At 36.8% G+C, this 15,847-nt stretch overlaps 1 protein-coding gene across 1 annotated transcript; it reads right to left on the reverse strand.

Moving 5' to 3' along the window:
* Nucleotides 1-11,944: 11,944 nt before the first annotated feature.
* Nucleotides 11,945-12,485, reverse strand: LOC145823910 (uncharacterized). The gene is made up of 2 exons (XM_082923466.1): nucleotides 12,239-12,485; nucleotides 11,945-12,114 (listed from the first exon to the last, which is right to left on the reverse strand). Exons 1-2 carry the CDS (start codon nucleotides 12,483-12,485, stop codon nucleotides 11,945-11,947), a joined length of 417 nt encoding a protein of 138 aa, XP_082779592.1.
* Nucleotides 12,486-15,847: the final 3,362 nt, after the last annotated feature.

The following is a 15,847-nucleotide window of genomic DNA, read 5'->3' on the forward strand; positions in this document are numbered from 1 at the left end:
TAAGGAATGATGTTGGTATGAAGAAATCTTTTGTGGAGTTGATTGTCAATCTTTTGGGGACTTGTTGACTTTTGTTTAAATGAGCTGTAATTATGTGTTATCTATGTATTAGTGTTTTGAAATGACATATTAGGAAGGGCGTCCCAATTAGGTCTTAGCTATTGTAATTGTTTTATACTTTTTGAACTGTTTTGTTGTATTCTGATGATGTAAGGAATCCAAATTGTAAATGTTGAAAAAATATTTCAAGGAGGAAAAAATGAACCGATTTTTGTATTTTAGTTGTTGTCCCTACATTTGTCTGTATGTATCATATGGTGGCAATGCCGAGAGAACAGGATAAGAAAGGGTTTTCTGAGGGCGTTACAGCCAAATTCATCCATACTTATTGTCATGACCGAAACCCGCCCTTAGAGTTTTGGATCATAGCCGCCCAGTAATTATGAGATCACCTACAGTCTCAGACAAAAATCAAATCATATTTAATTATATAGGGCCAAAAGTGAAAGTAGAAATATAAAATTTGTCGAATGAGCTTGTACATAAATGGCATGAACAAAAACATTTTGTATGTTAATAACTCATATACCCATACATATATAAAAAGATCTCACATGTCTAAGATCATACATATATCATAACCATACAAAAACTAAAACTTATATACAGACATGGTCAAACATGACCAACAAAATAAAGTAAAAGATCAAAACAAAAGAAACAAAAGCCTCTAAGAAGAGGCACTCCAAGGTTGATATCTCAAAACCACAAGCTTCTCTTAGGCAGACTCGGGCAAACCGGTTGCTCATCTACATACATATATATAAAGAGTGAGCGAAAGCCCAGTGAATAACATCAAAGTAAAGAGGTTAATGAATGGGATTCATATATAAATAAATCATACTTATACATATTACATGTGAAATATTATTCTCATTCATAACAGACTTAAGCATATCATAACGAAGCAAAACGACCTGAGGTCCAGTCCATTGTACTTAAAACATATCAAAGGGACAAAACGACCTTAGGTTCAACATATTCACATTCAAAATGACCTTTGGTCCAGTATATTCTTATTCAAAACGACCTTTCGTCCATTGAGACAAATATACAAAACGACCTTAGGTCTATTGAAACAAATATACAAAACGAAATTGGGTCTAACATATTCATATTCAAAATGACCTTTGGTCTAATGTATTCATATTCAAAATGACATTTGGTCCATTGAGACAAATATACAAAACAACCTTAGGTCTATTAAGACAAATATACAAAACAACCTTGGGTCCAACTCATATGCCGAACGACTTTAGGTTTATTATATGCAAAATGACCTTGGGTCCATTATATTTTAATCTTTATTAAATCAAATTCAAAAGTCACGTTGGAACATTTAAAGTCTCATTGATATTTCAAAATTCATGAGTTCCGAGACTTACCATAAAAACATTTAAAAAATAGCATATAACCAAATATATTTACTAAGATATTACTCACAGTGTTCAAAGTGTTGTCACGCCATTGCGATCCAACCTACATAACACATAACACACATTGGAACATTTGATCAATTCAAATAATTCTTACTTTACTTAATTCTTTTCACTCCATTTTTTACTTATTAGGTCATTTATGAGGCCTAATTCATGTCTAAGAATGCTCAAAACGGAATGAAAATGCACACGTAATCAGAATATGTCTTTTCAAAATTTGTTGAAAAACAGAGCACTTCACTCAAGTGCAACATTGGTCGCTCGAATGGCTTACATGGTCTGTAAAAGTACTGGATGGTCCGAATTTAGGCTTGATGGTCGCTCGAGCCAAGGTACAAAATAAAGAACCAATCACTTGAGTGGTAACTTGGTCGCTCGGGCTAACTACAAATGTCTGCAAAACTTTTGGATGCATGAGATATGCGCTCGTTCGATGACTTGTTCGCTTGAGTGATTAGGTTGAAATTTGGGTTTTCCATAGCTGAATTGAACTTCAAAGCATATATTTTCGAATAAAAAGCTTGCATGGCTTGTACACAACCTCTCAAACACTTAAAAACTCTTCTATAAATGTAACACCCTCAAAATAATAAATAAAACCCATCTCATTAGACATGCATTGATACAAAGAAACCAACCACCTTTCCATTAAATCAGAATAGTTCTTACAAAAGTATTACATGTTAACAACAAAAGCAAATGCTCTACGGGCTTACAGCTTTCCAAGTTAACACTTGGTTACAAAAAGAAGAGTGCTAACTCAATACATATTAAGCCCTTGGCTTGAATTTACATGTAATACATCAAAAGAAAGCAAATAACAAGCAGTCAGTCTGCCTCTAGCCTCCCAAGCTATGTCCTTGGAGGTGGCATGTTACCTGTACCTGAAAATGATGTCCCATAAAGGGTGAGCCATAGCCCAGTAGAAATACACTAAACCAGCCATGAACAATGACTAAAAGATTAGCAGTTGATAAATGGTCAACACAGATACATCTACATATATCACATTTCGATTGCATGATATTAAGTCTATGTTACATTTCATTTCTTATTTCTTTTTCAACCTTGAGTTTGAAAACAAGGCTCAAAACTTAGCCAAATAACCTGATGAGAATAAGACTCATCTTAAAACATTTTCGAAATTCATGGTGGATACACATTTTGATGCTGTATCAATAACACATAAGTCACTTCCATACTATACGAGCGATATACATTTTGGTGCTGTATCAACATAACATAGAAACACTTCTATACTTCACAATTGATAACGATATACATTTTAGTGCTATATCAAATCAAAACAAACACTTCAAATTCGCAGCCTGATACACATTGTAGTACTATATCACTGTCACAAGAAAACACTTCTAATTCGCAGCCTGATACACATTGTAGTGCTGTATCACTGTCACAGGATTCGGTTTAGAGGTTCAGCCCCTTTCTTCCAATAAACCGTGGAGTATAGCCCCTTTCTCCTCCCACACAATACAATGTATATAAACAATTATCATATACAAATTAAATCAATCAATACACATTTGAGTGCTGTATTGTACCAACTACCATATTCAACGGCTTACTCAATTGATTAGTTTTAGTTTGCCTAATCATCATGCATTGTCTACAACAATCAAGACTATCCTCCACCGATAGCCCAAAGTAGTTATTTCTATACTGAAAATAAATGTACCAAATGGATATATAATCAACATTTCGACGTTCTCAATTTAATTCTTTTTTTCTTCAAATTAATTATACCAATTAATTTATCAATGTAATTAGAGCATTTCCCATAATTAATATCACAACCCTAAGGTTCCATTTTCACCAATAAAACCAATATTGATCCCATTTCTCTATGCCAAACATGCATGTAAGTTTATATAAACAAAACCCCAACTTTTGTAAAATTACACAAAGGCCCAAACTTTCTCAAAATTACCCAACAACCCCCAACTCATCAAAATACTAAATCAAAGACAAAACTCATGAGAAAGAGTAGGATATCCCTACCTCGAAGTTAGAGCTCAAACGGGAAAGTTGAAGAAAATCAAAATGCTCCAAACTCAAAGATCCACGGATCAAGATGGAGCCCTCGACGATCCACACACTTTTTACAAAGGCCGGAGGATAGTGAGACACTCTAACTAGATCAAACCCTACAGAGAAGGGAGTTTCTAGAGAGAGGAGCTCTCAAAATACCTTTTTGGAAAGTAAGAGAGAGAGAGAGAATGTAAAAAGTGATTTTAAAATGCCCAGCTACCGACTGATATATGACATTCCCGCTCGAGCGGAGAACACAACGCTCGAGCGTCAAGAACAAAAACTAGGTACGCTCGAGCGCAAGAAGGTCCGCTCGAGCGCCAAGACACAAGAATAAAGTACATCCGCTCGAGCGCGAAAACCAGTCCGCTCGAGCGTAGATTTCTTCCCCCAGAACTTACACCAAAAAGTACTACCCGCTCGAGCGCCAAAGCACCCGCTCGAGCGCTACTGCTCGAGCGTAAAAATCACACCTGTAGAAGTTTTGCAGGGACACGAAAAACTGGGAGTGTGCAATCTCCGCTCGAGCGCAACAAGGTCTGCTCGAGTGGAACGACCAAAAACCTGGCAACAAGATTTCAGACCAAGGTTCGACCCACCTGTTCGAAATATGCCCAACACATCCTAAAACTCAAACAAATGGAATTAAAGGACGACAACAAGATAGATACAACTACCAACTCCACGGAATCGAGTCCGGAATACAACAGAACAGTAAAGGGACAACCGGGATCACTATAATAAATATGGATACAAAACCAATTCTCAGACTTCATGGTCAAATTTCATGAACTCAAACTCAAATGATCATGCATGTAACATTTAACTTCAAATTCCTTTCCAAAGCTTACAAAACATGGATATTAGCTTTAAAACAACTTAATTCTTGAATGCATGTATGATATGATCCTTAATTCTAACATGGATAACAAAACCTTGCTCAAAAGGATGAAACTCAACAAAACTATGCATGCATATATGAATTAGCTTTAAATTCGTCATCCTTAACTCATTTCTTGTAATTAATCATATATTTCTTGAATTCACATCTTTGATGACCTAAACTCAAAAATTAAGGTTCAAAATTAATAATTAAGGGCATAATACGTAACAGGGTTGTTACAATCTTTCCCTCTTTAAGAAGTTTGGTCCTCCAAACTTGGGTTACCTTGTGTCAAAAACAATTTGGGATACCTTTGCCTCATTTCATCTTCTTTCTCCCAAGTTGCCTCCATGCTATAGTGCTCTTTCCATTCTACTTTGACCATAGGAATTTTTCTATTTCTCAACTATTTCACTTGTCAGTCAAGTATTTGGATTGGTTTCTCTTCATATTCCATATTCTCATCAAGAGCTATCCGGTGATAATCAATAACATGGAACGGATCTTGGAAGTAGCTTATCAACATTGATACGTGAAACACATTATGCATTTGTTGCATCCCTGGCAGTAGAGCAATTCGCTATGTAACTGGACCTAGCCTTTTCAAAATCTAAAATGACCCAATATATCGGGGTGATAACTTGCCCTTCTTGCCAAATCTTGACTGACCTTTTATCGAAATCACATGAATGAACACATGATCAACATCTTCATACTCAAGAGCCCTTTCTTTATGATCCTCATAACTCTTTTGTCGGCTTTGCGCAATTTTGAGCCTTTGTTAAATGACTTTAATCTTTTTAGTGGTTGTTTGCACAATTTCAAGTCCAAGCAAGACCCTATCCCCAACTTCGGTCCAATAAATTAGAGATCTACATTTTCTGCCACACAAGGCTTCGTACAACACTGTACCAATACTAGAGTGGAAAGTGTTATTGTACGCAAACTCTACCAACGGTAAATAAGTTTCCCAATTTCTCTAAAAATCCAAGGCACACATTCGGAGCATATCTTCCAAGGTTTGTATAGTCCTTTTCGATTGTCCATCAGTTTGCAGGTGGAAAGAGGTACTAAACTTCAACTCCATTCCCATTGCTATTTGAAGGCATTTCTAGAACCTAGATACAAATTTTGGATCCCTATCCGAAACAATGGATACCGGTATTCCATGTAAACGAACAATTTCATCAATGTAAATTGTAAATAGTCAATAAGCATTATAACTAGTCCTTATAGGTAGAAAATGTGTAAATGTAGTCAACCTATCCACAATAACCTAGATCGAGTTCATAGCTCTAGGTGTCCGAGGTAGACCAACAATAAAGTCCATGGTTATGTGCTCACATTTCCATTCTGGAATAAGGAGGGGCTGAAGTAGCCATGTTGGCCGCTGATGTTCAACTTTGACTTGCTAACATTGAAGGCATTTAGATACATACTTTGCAATTTCTTTCCTCATGTTAGGCCACCAGTAACTTTATTTCAAATCTCGATACATTTTATTGTTGCCTGGATGTATAGCAAACTTTGACTTGTGAGCCTCTTCCAAGATTCTTTTCTTCAAATAAGAAATATTCAGAATACACAATCTTCTTTGAAATTTCAACACCTTATTTTCAATACTAAACCCCAGTTTTGGATTCAATTCAAATTCATCAAACACTTTCTTAAGGAACTCATCCTCCGTTTGTTTTTGCTTAATCTCATTAATGATTGCCAGTTGAGCTGAAATAACGACTATTAGCCCACCCTGTTCATGAAACACCACTTCAATCTCGGATCTCTCAAAGTCTTTCAGTAGTTCTTTCTGTTTAGTGAGCAAACATGCCAAGTTCCCCGTTGATTTTCTACTCAAAGCTTCAGCTATGGTGTTGGCTTTACCCGGATGATACCAAATCTGGAGATCATAGTCTTTAATTAGTTCTAGCCATCTTCTTTGTCACATATTTAACTCCTTTTGGCTAAAGAAGTTGTTCAAACTCTTGTTGTCCGTATAGACTTCACACTTTGCTCCATACAGATAGTAGCGCCAAATCGTCAAAGCAAATGCAACTGCGGCTAATTCTAAACCATGAGTTAGGTAGTTTTTTGTCATGAGGCTTCAATTGCTAAGAAGCATAAGCTATCACTTTTCTGTTCTACATCAATACACAACCCAAACCTTTATATGAGTCATCACTATAAATCACAAAACTTTCTATACCTGAAGGCAATGTCAAAACCGGTGTTGTAGTCAATCTTGTCTTTAGTTCTTGGAAGGCGGATTCTCTCTCATCAATCTATTCAAACGATTGTTCTTTTCGAGTAAGTTGAGTAAGTGGTACTGCTATCATTGAAAAGTCTTTCACAAATCTTCTATAATACCCAGCTAATACCATGAAGCTTCGGACTATCTTCACATTTGTCAACGTAGGCTAATTCACATTTGCCTCTATCTTTTGCGGGTCTACAAAAATTCCATCATTGTTAATCACATGCCCTAGAAACATAACTTCATCGAAACACAACTTAATCTAGCCAAAATTCACATTTCTTCAACTTTGCATATAATTTCTTCTCTCCAAGTGTTTGAAGAATGGTTCTCAGATGTTGTTCATGTTCATTCCTACTTCTGGAGTAAATCAAAATATCATCAATAAACACAACTACAAATTCATCAATGTATGATTTAAAAATTCGGTTCATATGGTCCATAAATGCTGCTGGGGCATTTATAACCCCAAATGGCATAACTAGAAATTTGTAATGCCCATACCTTGTTTGAAACGCAGTTTTCTCAACATCCTTAGCTTTCACTTTCAATTAATGGTACTTGTAAACACCCCATTTTTGACCGCCCTTAAGACTTGGGCGCCACTGATTGTTTACTTGGTGATAAAAGTTGTGTAGTGCAAAGGTTCGATTTCTTCAGCAAGGAGAGCTCCAAATCCTAACCTTACACCCTATTTTGGACCAAAACCTTTTGACCAAAAAGATTTTACACCTTAAAACCCTCTTTTTCAAAACATTTTTGAAAATGCTTCAACGATGTTTCGAGGCTCACATTTTGTTAAATGTTGGGCTTTTTGGTAAACTGAGCAAGGACAAAGTGGAATGAATGAAAGAGAAGTGAAATCTCTGAAAAAATCTTTCAAAACACCTTATTTAGGGGTTTGGGGCTGAAGAAAAGAGGAGAGGAGGAAAGAAAACAAGTTAGGAAAGAAGATGGGCATGAACCGTTAAGAGAGAGTCTAGCGGCCCTCGCTAAATTAGGCCTATCCTTTTGTATACTTGGATTTCAGCTATGAGGACACCACTGTTGGAAAGAAGACTTCTAGGGCTTCATCTGCACTCAAGAATCTCCTAAAGCCGAGTCAAGATGAGGGAGATATGGCTGGTTGAAGTTGGGCATCAATTCGATTAAGCTGGAAATGAGCAGTCTTCACTAAAAAACGCATAGCTTTTTGCACACTTGGAATTTTGATGTGAGGCTTCCACCATTGGAAAGATTACTTCCAGGGCTTCAATTTAGATACAATAATGACCTGAAAAGGAGTCCAGATGAAAGAGATATGCTCATTTGAAGTTGGACTTGGAGAGCAGAATTTTGCTGTCGGCCACTAATGTCCCAAATTCAGATTTTTGCAGATCTTTTCCCTCTAGCTGTTTTACACAACCTCCAGCTATCCCAATTTAGATATTTCGACCAAGGCTTGTATTTTTGCTATATATAGAGGCCATTCTCTATGGTTTTGAAGGTTAGAAAATTTTGGGAGCCTCTCTCTCTACAATTCTCTCTCTCTAGATTTCTCTATCTCTTGCCCTTTTGTGCATACAAGAAGAGAGTGTGCCTAGAAGTAGAGATACACTTCTCCTTTGCCTAGACATCAATCATCAAAGTTGCATATCTTTGGGTTGAGGTCCCTTGGAACCTATTTTGGGCTGTTAAAGGCTAGTTTTGGCCCAGATAGGGGCTGTTTAAGTGCTATGCTTCAAAGGTATAAGACTTACCTTCCTTAAGCTTATTTTTGCACACTTGTGTGGTCACCTTTGCATGCTATTTTTAGCCTAGTTTTCAACTACAAAAACCTCTGTTTTTAAGGTTTAAAAATGGTGGTTTAAGGCCTTTTTGGAGTTAGGGGTGGTCCACCATCTTTTGTAACTTGTTTGCTAAGTGTTGTGCCATTTTTCAAAGCTTTTGAAACAACTTTTTTTTGGCCTTTTAACCACTGAATTCCAGAGGAATTCCAGTGGCAAAAACTTGGTTTTGAGGTCCCAAATAGGAGGGGGCGGCCTCTCCTCCTTGTGTCTTATTTGCAAGTATAGATAGCCTAACATGTGAGCATGTATTTCTACCTTTTTGTAGCTTAATAAAAGCATGTTTTAGGTTCTATTTTGACATGTTTCAACTCTATTTTTGGTTGGTTAGAGCACTTGTTGCTTGCTTCTTGCACTTGTAGTGCAATTATGCTTACTAGTCTAACATGCCTAATGAGTTAGCCTATTATTCTAGCTTGTTTTAGCTTGATTCCAGCACATTTTAGCTACTGTTTTGACATGCTTTAAATCTGTTTTGAGTCGGTTAAGTTCTTCGAGGCTTGGTTTGCATGGCTATAGTGTAACGGTTTTCACTAGTCCATTGCTTTGAGGCCTCTAACATGTTGTGCATGTGTTGATTGCATGATATAGTATCATTTTATACATGATTTTAGTGCATATAGCCTTGTCATACTCTCACATACTTCACTCTTTCATTGCTTTTAAGAGTTGTGTTTTGAGCCTGGCTGCGAACCAACACATGAGCATGTTTTTATAGCTTTTTGTGCTTCAATTCCATGATGATTTAGCCATTGTTTTGGCATGTTTAAGCTCTGTCCAGAGCTGGTTTGGTCATTTAAGCTTGATATTGCATGCCTCTAGTGTAGTGCTACTAGCTTTAATATCTTTGGCTTTTGAACATGTCTTGCATGTGTTGCTTGCATGATTTAAGGTCTTTAGCATGCCATTTCAGCATCAAAAAGTCTGCAACCTCCCTCATTTCTTTATTTTTCCATTTGTTTTGAGGGTTGGTTAACCTTATGATTGTATTTAAGCTTGAGATAGAGCTTGTGCTCAATGGCTTTAACCCTCTTTTAAGGGTTCCTCCTAGCTAAAGGCATGAGCTCTCTCATGTCTTGAACCATCCTTTGGTTGACCCCTCTCCAATTAGAGGACAATCACTTTGGACTTAACCGGTTAAAGAATGGCTTGGTAATGTAAAATGTGTAAACAAAATGAGCAAAGTAAAACATGAACAAGATAAGCATTTGTGTTGCATTGCATGCGTTTGGATCGGACGTTAATCCAAACACAAGAAATGTGGGATGTTTCATACTCAAAGTGATGAAACATGCCACATTTCTTGGTCGTCGCCACCCTTGATCATGCATGATAGGGTGGTGGCCATTTGAGCCTTATTTATGCATTCATTAAGCTTGTACAAGCTTGACTCTTTGGCCATCATGCCTTGAGAATGCTTGATTGGTGGCTTGAGAGCCAAGTGTCACACTCCTTTGAGCTTGAGAAATGATAAGGAGGGTGACAGTACTCACATTTCTCAAAAAATACATTGTTATGCCTCTGTTGTTCTCTGTTGCAGCAAAAATAGAAGTTTGGAAAAATAGATGGCCGGCCGGCCGGCCACTTGCAGTAGCCGACCGACCACTTGCACTAGCCGGCCAGCCAAGTGAGGTAGCTAACCGACCACCAGTCCATTTTTGTGCAAAAGTGTATCTGAGTTAGGGCAGAAGTAGTCTGGAAGCTGGTACAGTGTTCAGAGATCAAGGCAAGTGTAAACAGAGGCAACAGAGATCATGGCGATGGATTTTCGGGAGAAAGCAACCGAGCATGCATATCCCCCTCGCCTACGAGGTCGTTTACTCACTTTATTTGAACTGTTTTAAATAGCTTAGCGTAGCTAGCTATTTAATTCGTTTTGTAATATCATAATTAGTTTGTGTAACTAGTTATTTAATTTCATTTGTTGTAATTAATTAGCTTAGAATAAGTTAGTTAATTAGATTCAAATTGGTTTGTAATAATTAATTAGCTTAGCATAGTTAATTAGTTCCGTTTGGTAATAATTAGCTTAGCTTAAGGGTAGCTTAGCTTAATTATTCGGACCCTCCTTCGAGAGGGCGCAATGTTGTAATAAGTGTTCGTGCGTGCGTGTGTGCATGTCTTCCAACCCCACGTCTTTCTCCCTTTTATTTATCCGCTTTCGATGGTTAGATTAGGGCATGTTTTGATTAGCATACCTTATGCTTGCATGTTTGCATCATTCAGTTGTATTCCATGTACTAAGCTCGGCGTATCATTCAAATTGCATCGTATTTCAATATACTTATTTTAATACGTGTATCAAATTGTTGCATTCATATGCCATCTTAGATAGCCGAGCCTATTTAGTTGCATTATTGCATGTGTTGCATTAGACATTTTGTATAGTTAGGAGCATGCATATTTCTAACTAGCTTTTGTTTTGGCTCGGAGTACACTGTAAGTGTTATGCTTTAGCATACTTGCATGAGTGTGAGTGTTGCCATGATAGCATGCTTGCCATAAGGCTATGTGCTTACTTGATAAATTGCATGAATGCTTTTGGGTGAAGGCTTTGTTGCTTGAATTGGAACAATTCGATAAATGTGAGTTTTAAGCCCACTTTGTGAAGTGGCAAATCATGTTTTAAAGCCCACTTGAGGGTGGCAAATCTGTGTTTTAGCTCACTTGCGAGTGGCACTTTCAAATCATTTTCGAAAACAAACATGAGTTGATTTGTTCCAAGTCTCGTGACTTAGTCTATATTTGCTTGTGTGCATCACATAGTAAAGTTAGCTAAATAATCGGAATAAGAACACATGAGGTTTATAAAAAAATATATCATGTTTAGTAGAGGCCGATCTTTGATCGGGCAAGCGGGGGTGCTCATTTCAAGAGCTTCCCCTCTCGTACCCAAGTTCCCGAGCTAAGGCAATTTTGATGACGACAGACACGTGGCCTTTGGAACGAGTCATGGTTTCCTAAATTTCTCCAAAAATAAAATATTTAGGTGGCGACTCTGTAATCTGGCAAAGTAGTCTAGTTTTGGCATTATTTGATTTAAAATCTGATTTGCCAGAATGATTTGCCGGATTGGACTCTTTGGTGTTTATCAATTTCACATTGCACTTTGTGAGATTAGATTCAGAACCGTGACAGGAGTCCCAATTATAGGAGACCAATTCGCGTCTCTCCGAAAAGGGGGCGCGCGAAAAAAGTCAAGTCTACAGTACTCGGATCTCAAATCGATCTTTGAAAAGACTTATGAACCCTGCAACTGATCAACCAAGTTATCAATACGAGGCAAAGGGTATTTATTCTTGATCATTACCTTATTTAACTCTCGATAATTGATACACAAGCTCAAGGTTCCATCATTCTTTTTCACAAATAAAATTGGTGCACCCCAAGTTGAAGTACTCGGTCGAATAAAACCCTTATCAAGCAAATCTTATAACTATTCTTTTAGTTCCTTCATCTTAACAGTTGACATTCTATATGAGGTCTTCGAAATGGGTTGAGTAGTCGGCATAACCTCAATGGTGAAGTCAATCACCCTATCAACTAACTTCCCTGGCGATTCCTTTGAAAACACATCTAGAAATTCTCTAACAATAAAAATGTCATCTAACATAACATTCATGGATCAGTCAATTAAAATACTCCACAGATAACCCTGATATCCCTTTTTAAAGTAATTTGCAAGCTTTCATTGCTGAAATTAAGTAAGGCAGAGGTACTACATCATTACCCACAAATACAAATTCATCATGTCCCGGTAGTATAAACAAAACCCATTTTGTTACACAATCAATGGCAGCACAATATTTAGACAACCAGTCCATTCCTAAAATCACATCAAAATGCCTAATATCGGGAGGTAACAAATCTAATGTAGCATTCTTAACACGTATTTCACAAGCACGGTATACAGGTGAACACAAAACAAATTCCCCAGATGGAGCAGATACACACAATAGATAAGGCAATGATTCCATGGGTCTATTTAGTTTAGATGCAAATACAGTAAATACAAAAGAATGCGTTGAACCCGAATCAATTAGCACATATGTATCTTGAATGCAAATAGAAAGGGTACTTGAGACAACGGCCTCGGTATTCGGTGTATCACCTAGGACGAATGCAAAAACTCTCCCTTGTCTTAGTGTGTCTCTTGTAGCAGCAGGTCTTGCAGTATTTCCTGGTATTAGGACAGACCCAGTTGAACTAGCAGCTAATCTTCCACTTCTCTATTGTTCAGTTTGGGGGGCAATCTTTCACCATGTGTCCCATTTTACCGCATTTGAAAGAAGCCTCGGAAATACGATAACAAACCCCTTGATGTTTCTTACCAGGTTTGCTATATGTTGGTGTCGTATCCTTTGTAGAGTTTGAAGTGCTCGTTGATCCCGTATTTTGCTTTTTAAATGATCCCTTATTTGAGAAAAAGTCTTGCCTCTTGCTTTTCCACTCAGATTGCTTATTATAATTTGTCATGTTAGTTTTAGACATTAGGGCTCAGTCCAATATATCAACATAAATGCGTAGTTTCAACACATTAACTCTCTCTAGAATTGCATTTCGAAGTCCACCTTCGAATTTTCTTGCTTTTTTGTAATCGGTGTCGACTATATATGGTGCAAATATGGCCAACTCTGTGAACTTTGCTTCATACTCGGTTATTGTCATGTTACCTTGCTTGAGTCCCTCAAACTCGGACACTTTTCGATCACGGATGTACTACAAAAAATATTTCTCATAGAAAATTTCAAGAAATTGTTCCCAATCAATCCCCTTATTGTCTTCTCGGATTAACATTCGCTATGTTCTTGCCTCATCCTCTAGAGTGAATATGGCCAACTGGACCTTTTGTGCCTCAGTATACGGAAATACCTCAAATAATTTCTCAGTTCCAAGGACCCAAGCTTCAGCTTTTAATGGGTCTACTCCCCAATGGAACAACGGTGGTTTCATCTTCTTGAATTCTTCAGTGAGGGCAATTATACAGTCATATTGTTGTTGTCATTAGAGGTGGAGGTGGCGGTTGTTGCCATATTGTTGTTGTCTCAAACTTTCTGCCATATCTTGCATCATTCTCTCCATTCTATCTAATCAAGCAATGGAGGACTATTCTATCTCAGCATTATCTATATAAACTTGCATTATAACAAAAACAAAAACTTGTTCATACACATAGGCACAACAATTCATATCTCATATATTCACATATTCTCAATGCACACAAATATGTTCTTATAAAATGGATGCACCTTAAGTCTTTTCTAGACACCTTAATGCTTAATTGGACAAGTGTGTGAGTTATTAACTCGTGCTCTGATACCACTTTGTCATGAACCAAACCCGCTTCTAGAGGTTTGGATCATAATCGACCAGTAATCATAAGATTACCTATGACCTCAGACAGAAATCAAATCATATTTAAATATATGGAGCCAGAAACGAAAGTAGAAATATAAAATTTGTCCAATGAGCCTGTGCATAAATGGCATGAACAAAAATGTTTTGTACGTTAATAACTCATACCCATACATATATAAAAAGATCTTACATGTCTAAGATCATACATATATCATAATCATACAAAAACCATAACTTATATAAAGACGTGGTCAAACATGACCAACAAAAGAAAGTAAAAGATCAAAACAAAAGAAATAAAAGCCTCTAAGAAAAGGCACTCCAAGGTTGACATCTCAAAACCACAAGCTTCTCTTGGGCAGACTCTAAGGTTGGGCAACCGGTTGTTCACCTACATATATATATATATATAAAGAGTGAGTGAAAGCCCAGTGAATAACATCAAAGTAAAGAGGTTAATGAATGAGGTTTGTATATAAATAAATCATACTTATACATATTACATGTGGAATATTATTTCCATTCACAACAGACTTAAGCAGATCATAACGAAGCAAATTGACCTCGACTCCAGTCCATTATACTTAAAACATATCAAAGGGATGAAACAACCTTGGGTCCAACATATTTATATTCAAAATGACCTTTTGGTCCAATATATTCTTATTCAAAATGACATTTGGTCCATTAAGACAAATATCCAAAAACGTTAGGTCCGTTGAGACAAATATGCAAAACGACCTTTGGTCAAATATGTTCTTATTGAAAACGACCTTTGTGCATTGAGACAATTATTCAAAACGACCTTAGGCCCATTGAGATAAATATACAAAACGACCTTGGATCTAACTTAAATGCAGAACAACCATAGGTCCATTATATGCAAATTGACCTTGGGTCCATCATACTTTAATCTTTATCAAATCAAATTCGAAAGTCACATTGAAACATTCAAAGTCTCATTCATATTTCAAAAATCATGAGTTCTGAGACTTACCATAAAGGCATTTAAGAAAATAGCATATAACAAAATATCTTTACTAAGATATTACTCACAGTGTTCGAGGTGTTGTCACGCCTCCGTGATCCAACCTACATTACACATAACACACATTGGAACATTTGATCAATTCAAATCATTCTTACTTTACTTAATTCTTTTCATTCCATTTTTTTCTTATTAGGTCATTCCATGTTTAAGAATGTTTAGAAGGGAATGAGAATGCACACGTAATTAGAACATGCCTTTTCAAAATATGCTGAAACAGAGCACTTTGCTTGAGCGCAACAATGGTCGCTCGAGCGGACTACATGGTCTACAAAAGTACTAGATGGTCTGAATCTAGGCTCGATGGTCACTCAAGCCAAGGTGCAAAATAAAGAGGTGGTCGCTCTAGCGGTAACTCGGTCTCTCAAGCCAACTGCAAATGTCTGTAGAACTTCTGGATGCATGAGATGTACGCTTGAGCGATGACTTGTTCGCCCGAGCGATTAGGTCGAAATTTGGGTTTTCCATAACTGAATTGAATTTCAAAGCATATATTTTCAAATCAAAAGCTTGCATGGCTTGTACATAACCTCTCAAACACTTAAAAAATCTTCTATAAAAATGGATACAAAACCAATTCTCAAACCTCATGGTCAAATTTCATGAACTCAAACTCAAATGATCATGCATGTAACATTTAACTTCAAATTCCTGTCAAAAGCTTACAAAACATGGAGATTAGCTTTAAAACAACTTAATTCTTGAATGCATGTATGATATGATCCTCAATTCTAACATGGATAACAAAACCTTGCTCAAAAGGATGAAATTAAACAAAACTATGCCTGCATGTGTGAATTAGCTTCAAATTCATCATCCTTAACTCATTTCTTGTAATTAATCATATATTTCTCGAATTCACATCTTTGATGACCTAAACTCATAAATTAAGGTTCAAAAGTTTACCTAAGGTCTTTAATCAAGCAAATTTTA

The sequence above is a fragment of the Camellia sinensis genome, chromosome 4 (assembly GCF_055761805.1).
Source record: "Camellia sinensis isolate YWXY chromosome 4, ASM5576180v1, whole genome shotgun sequence".
Classification (NCBI taxonomy): Eukaryota; Viridiplantae; Streptophyta; class Magnoliopsida; order Ericales; family Theaceae; genus Camellia; species Camellia sinensis.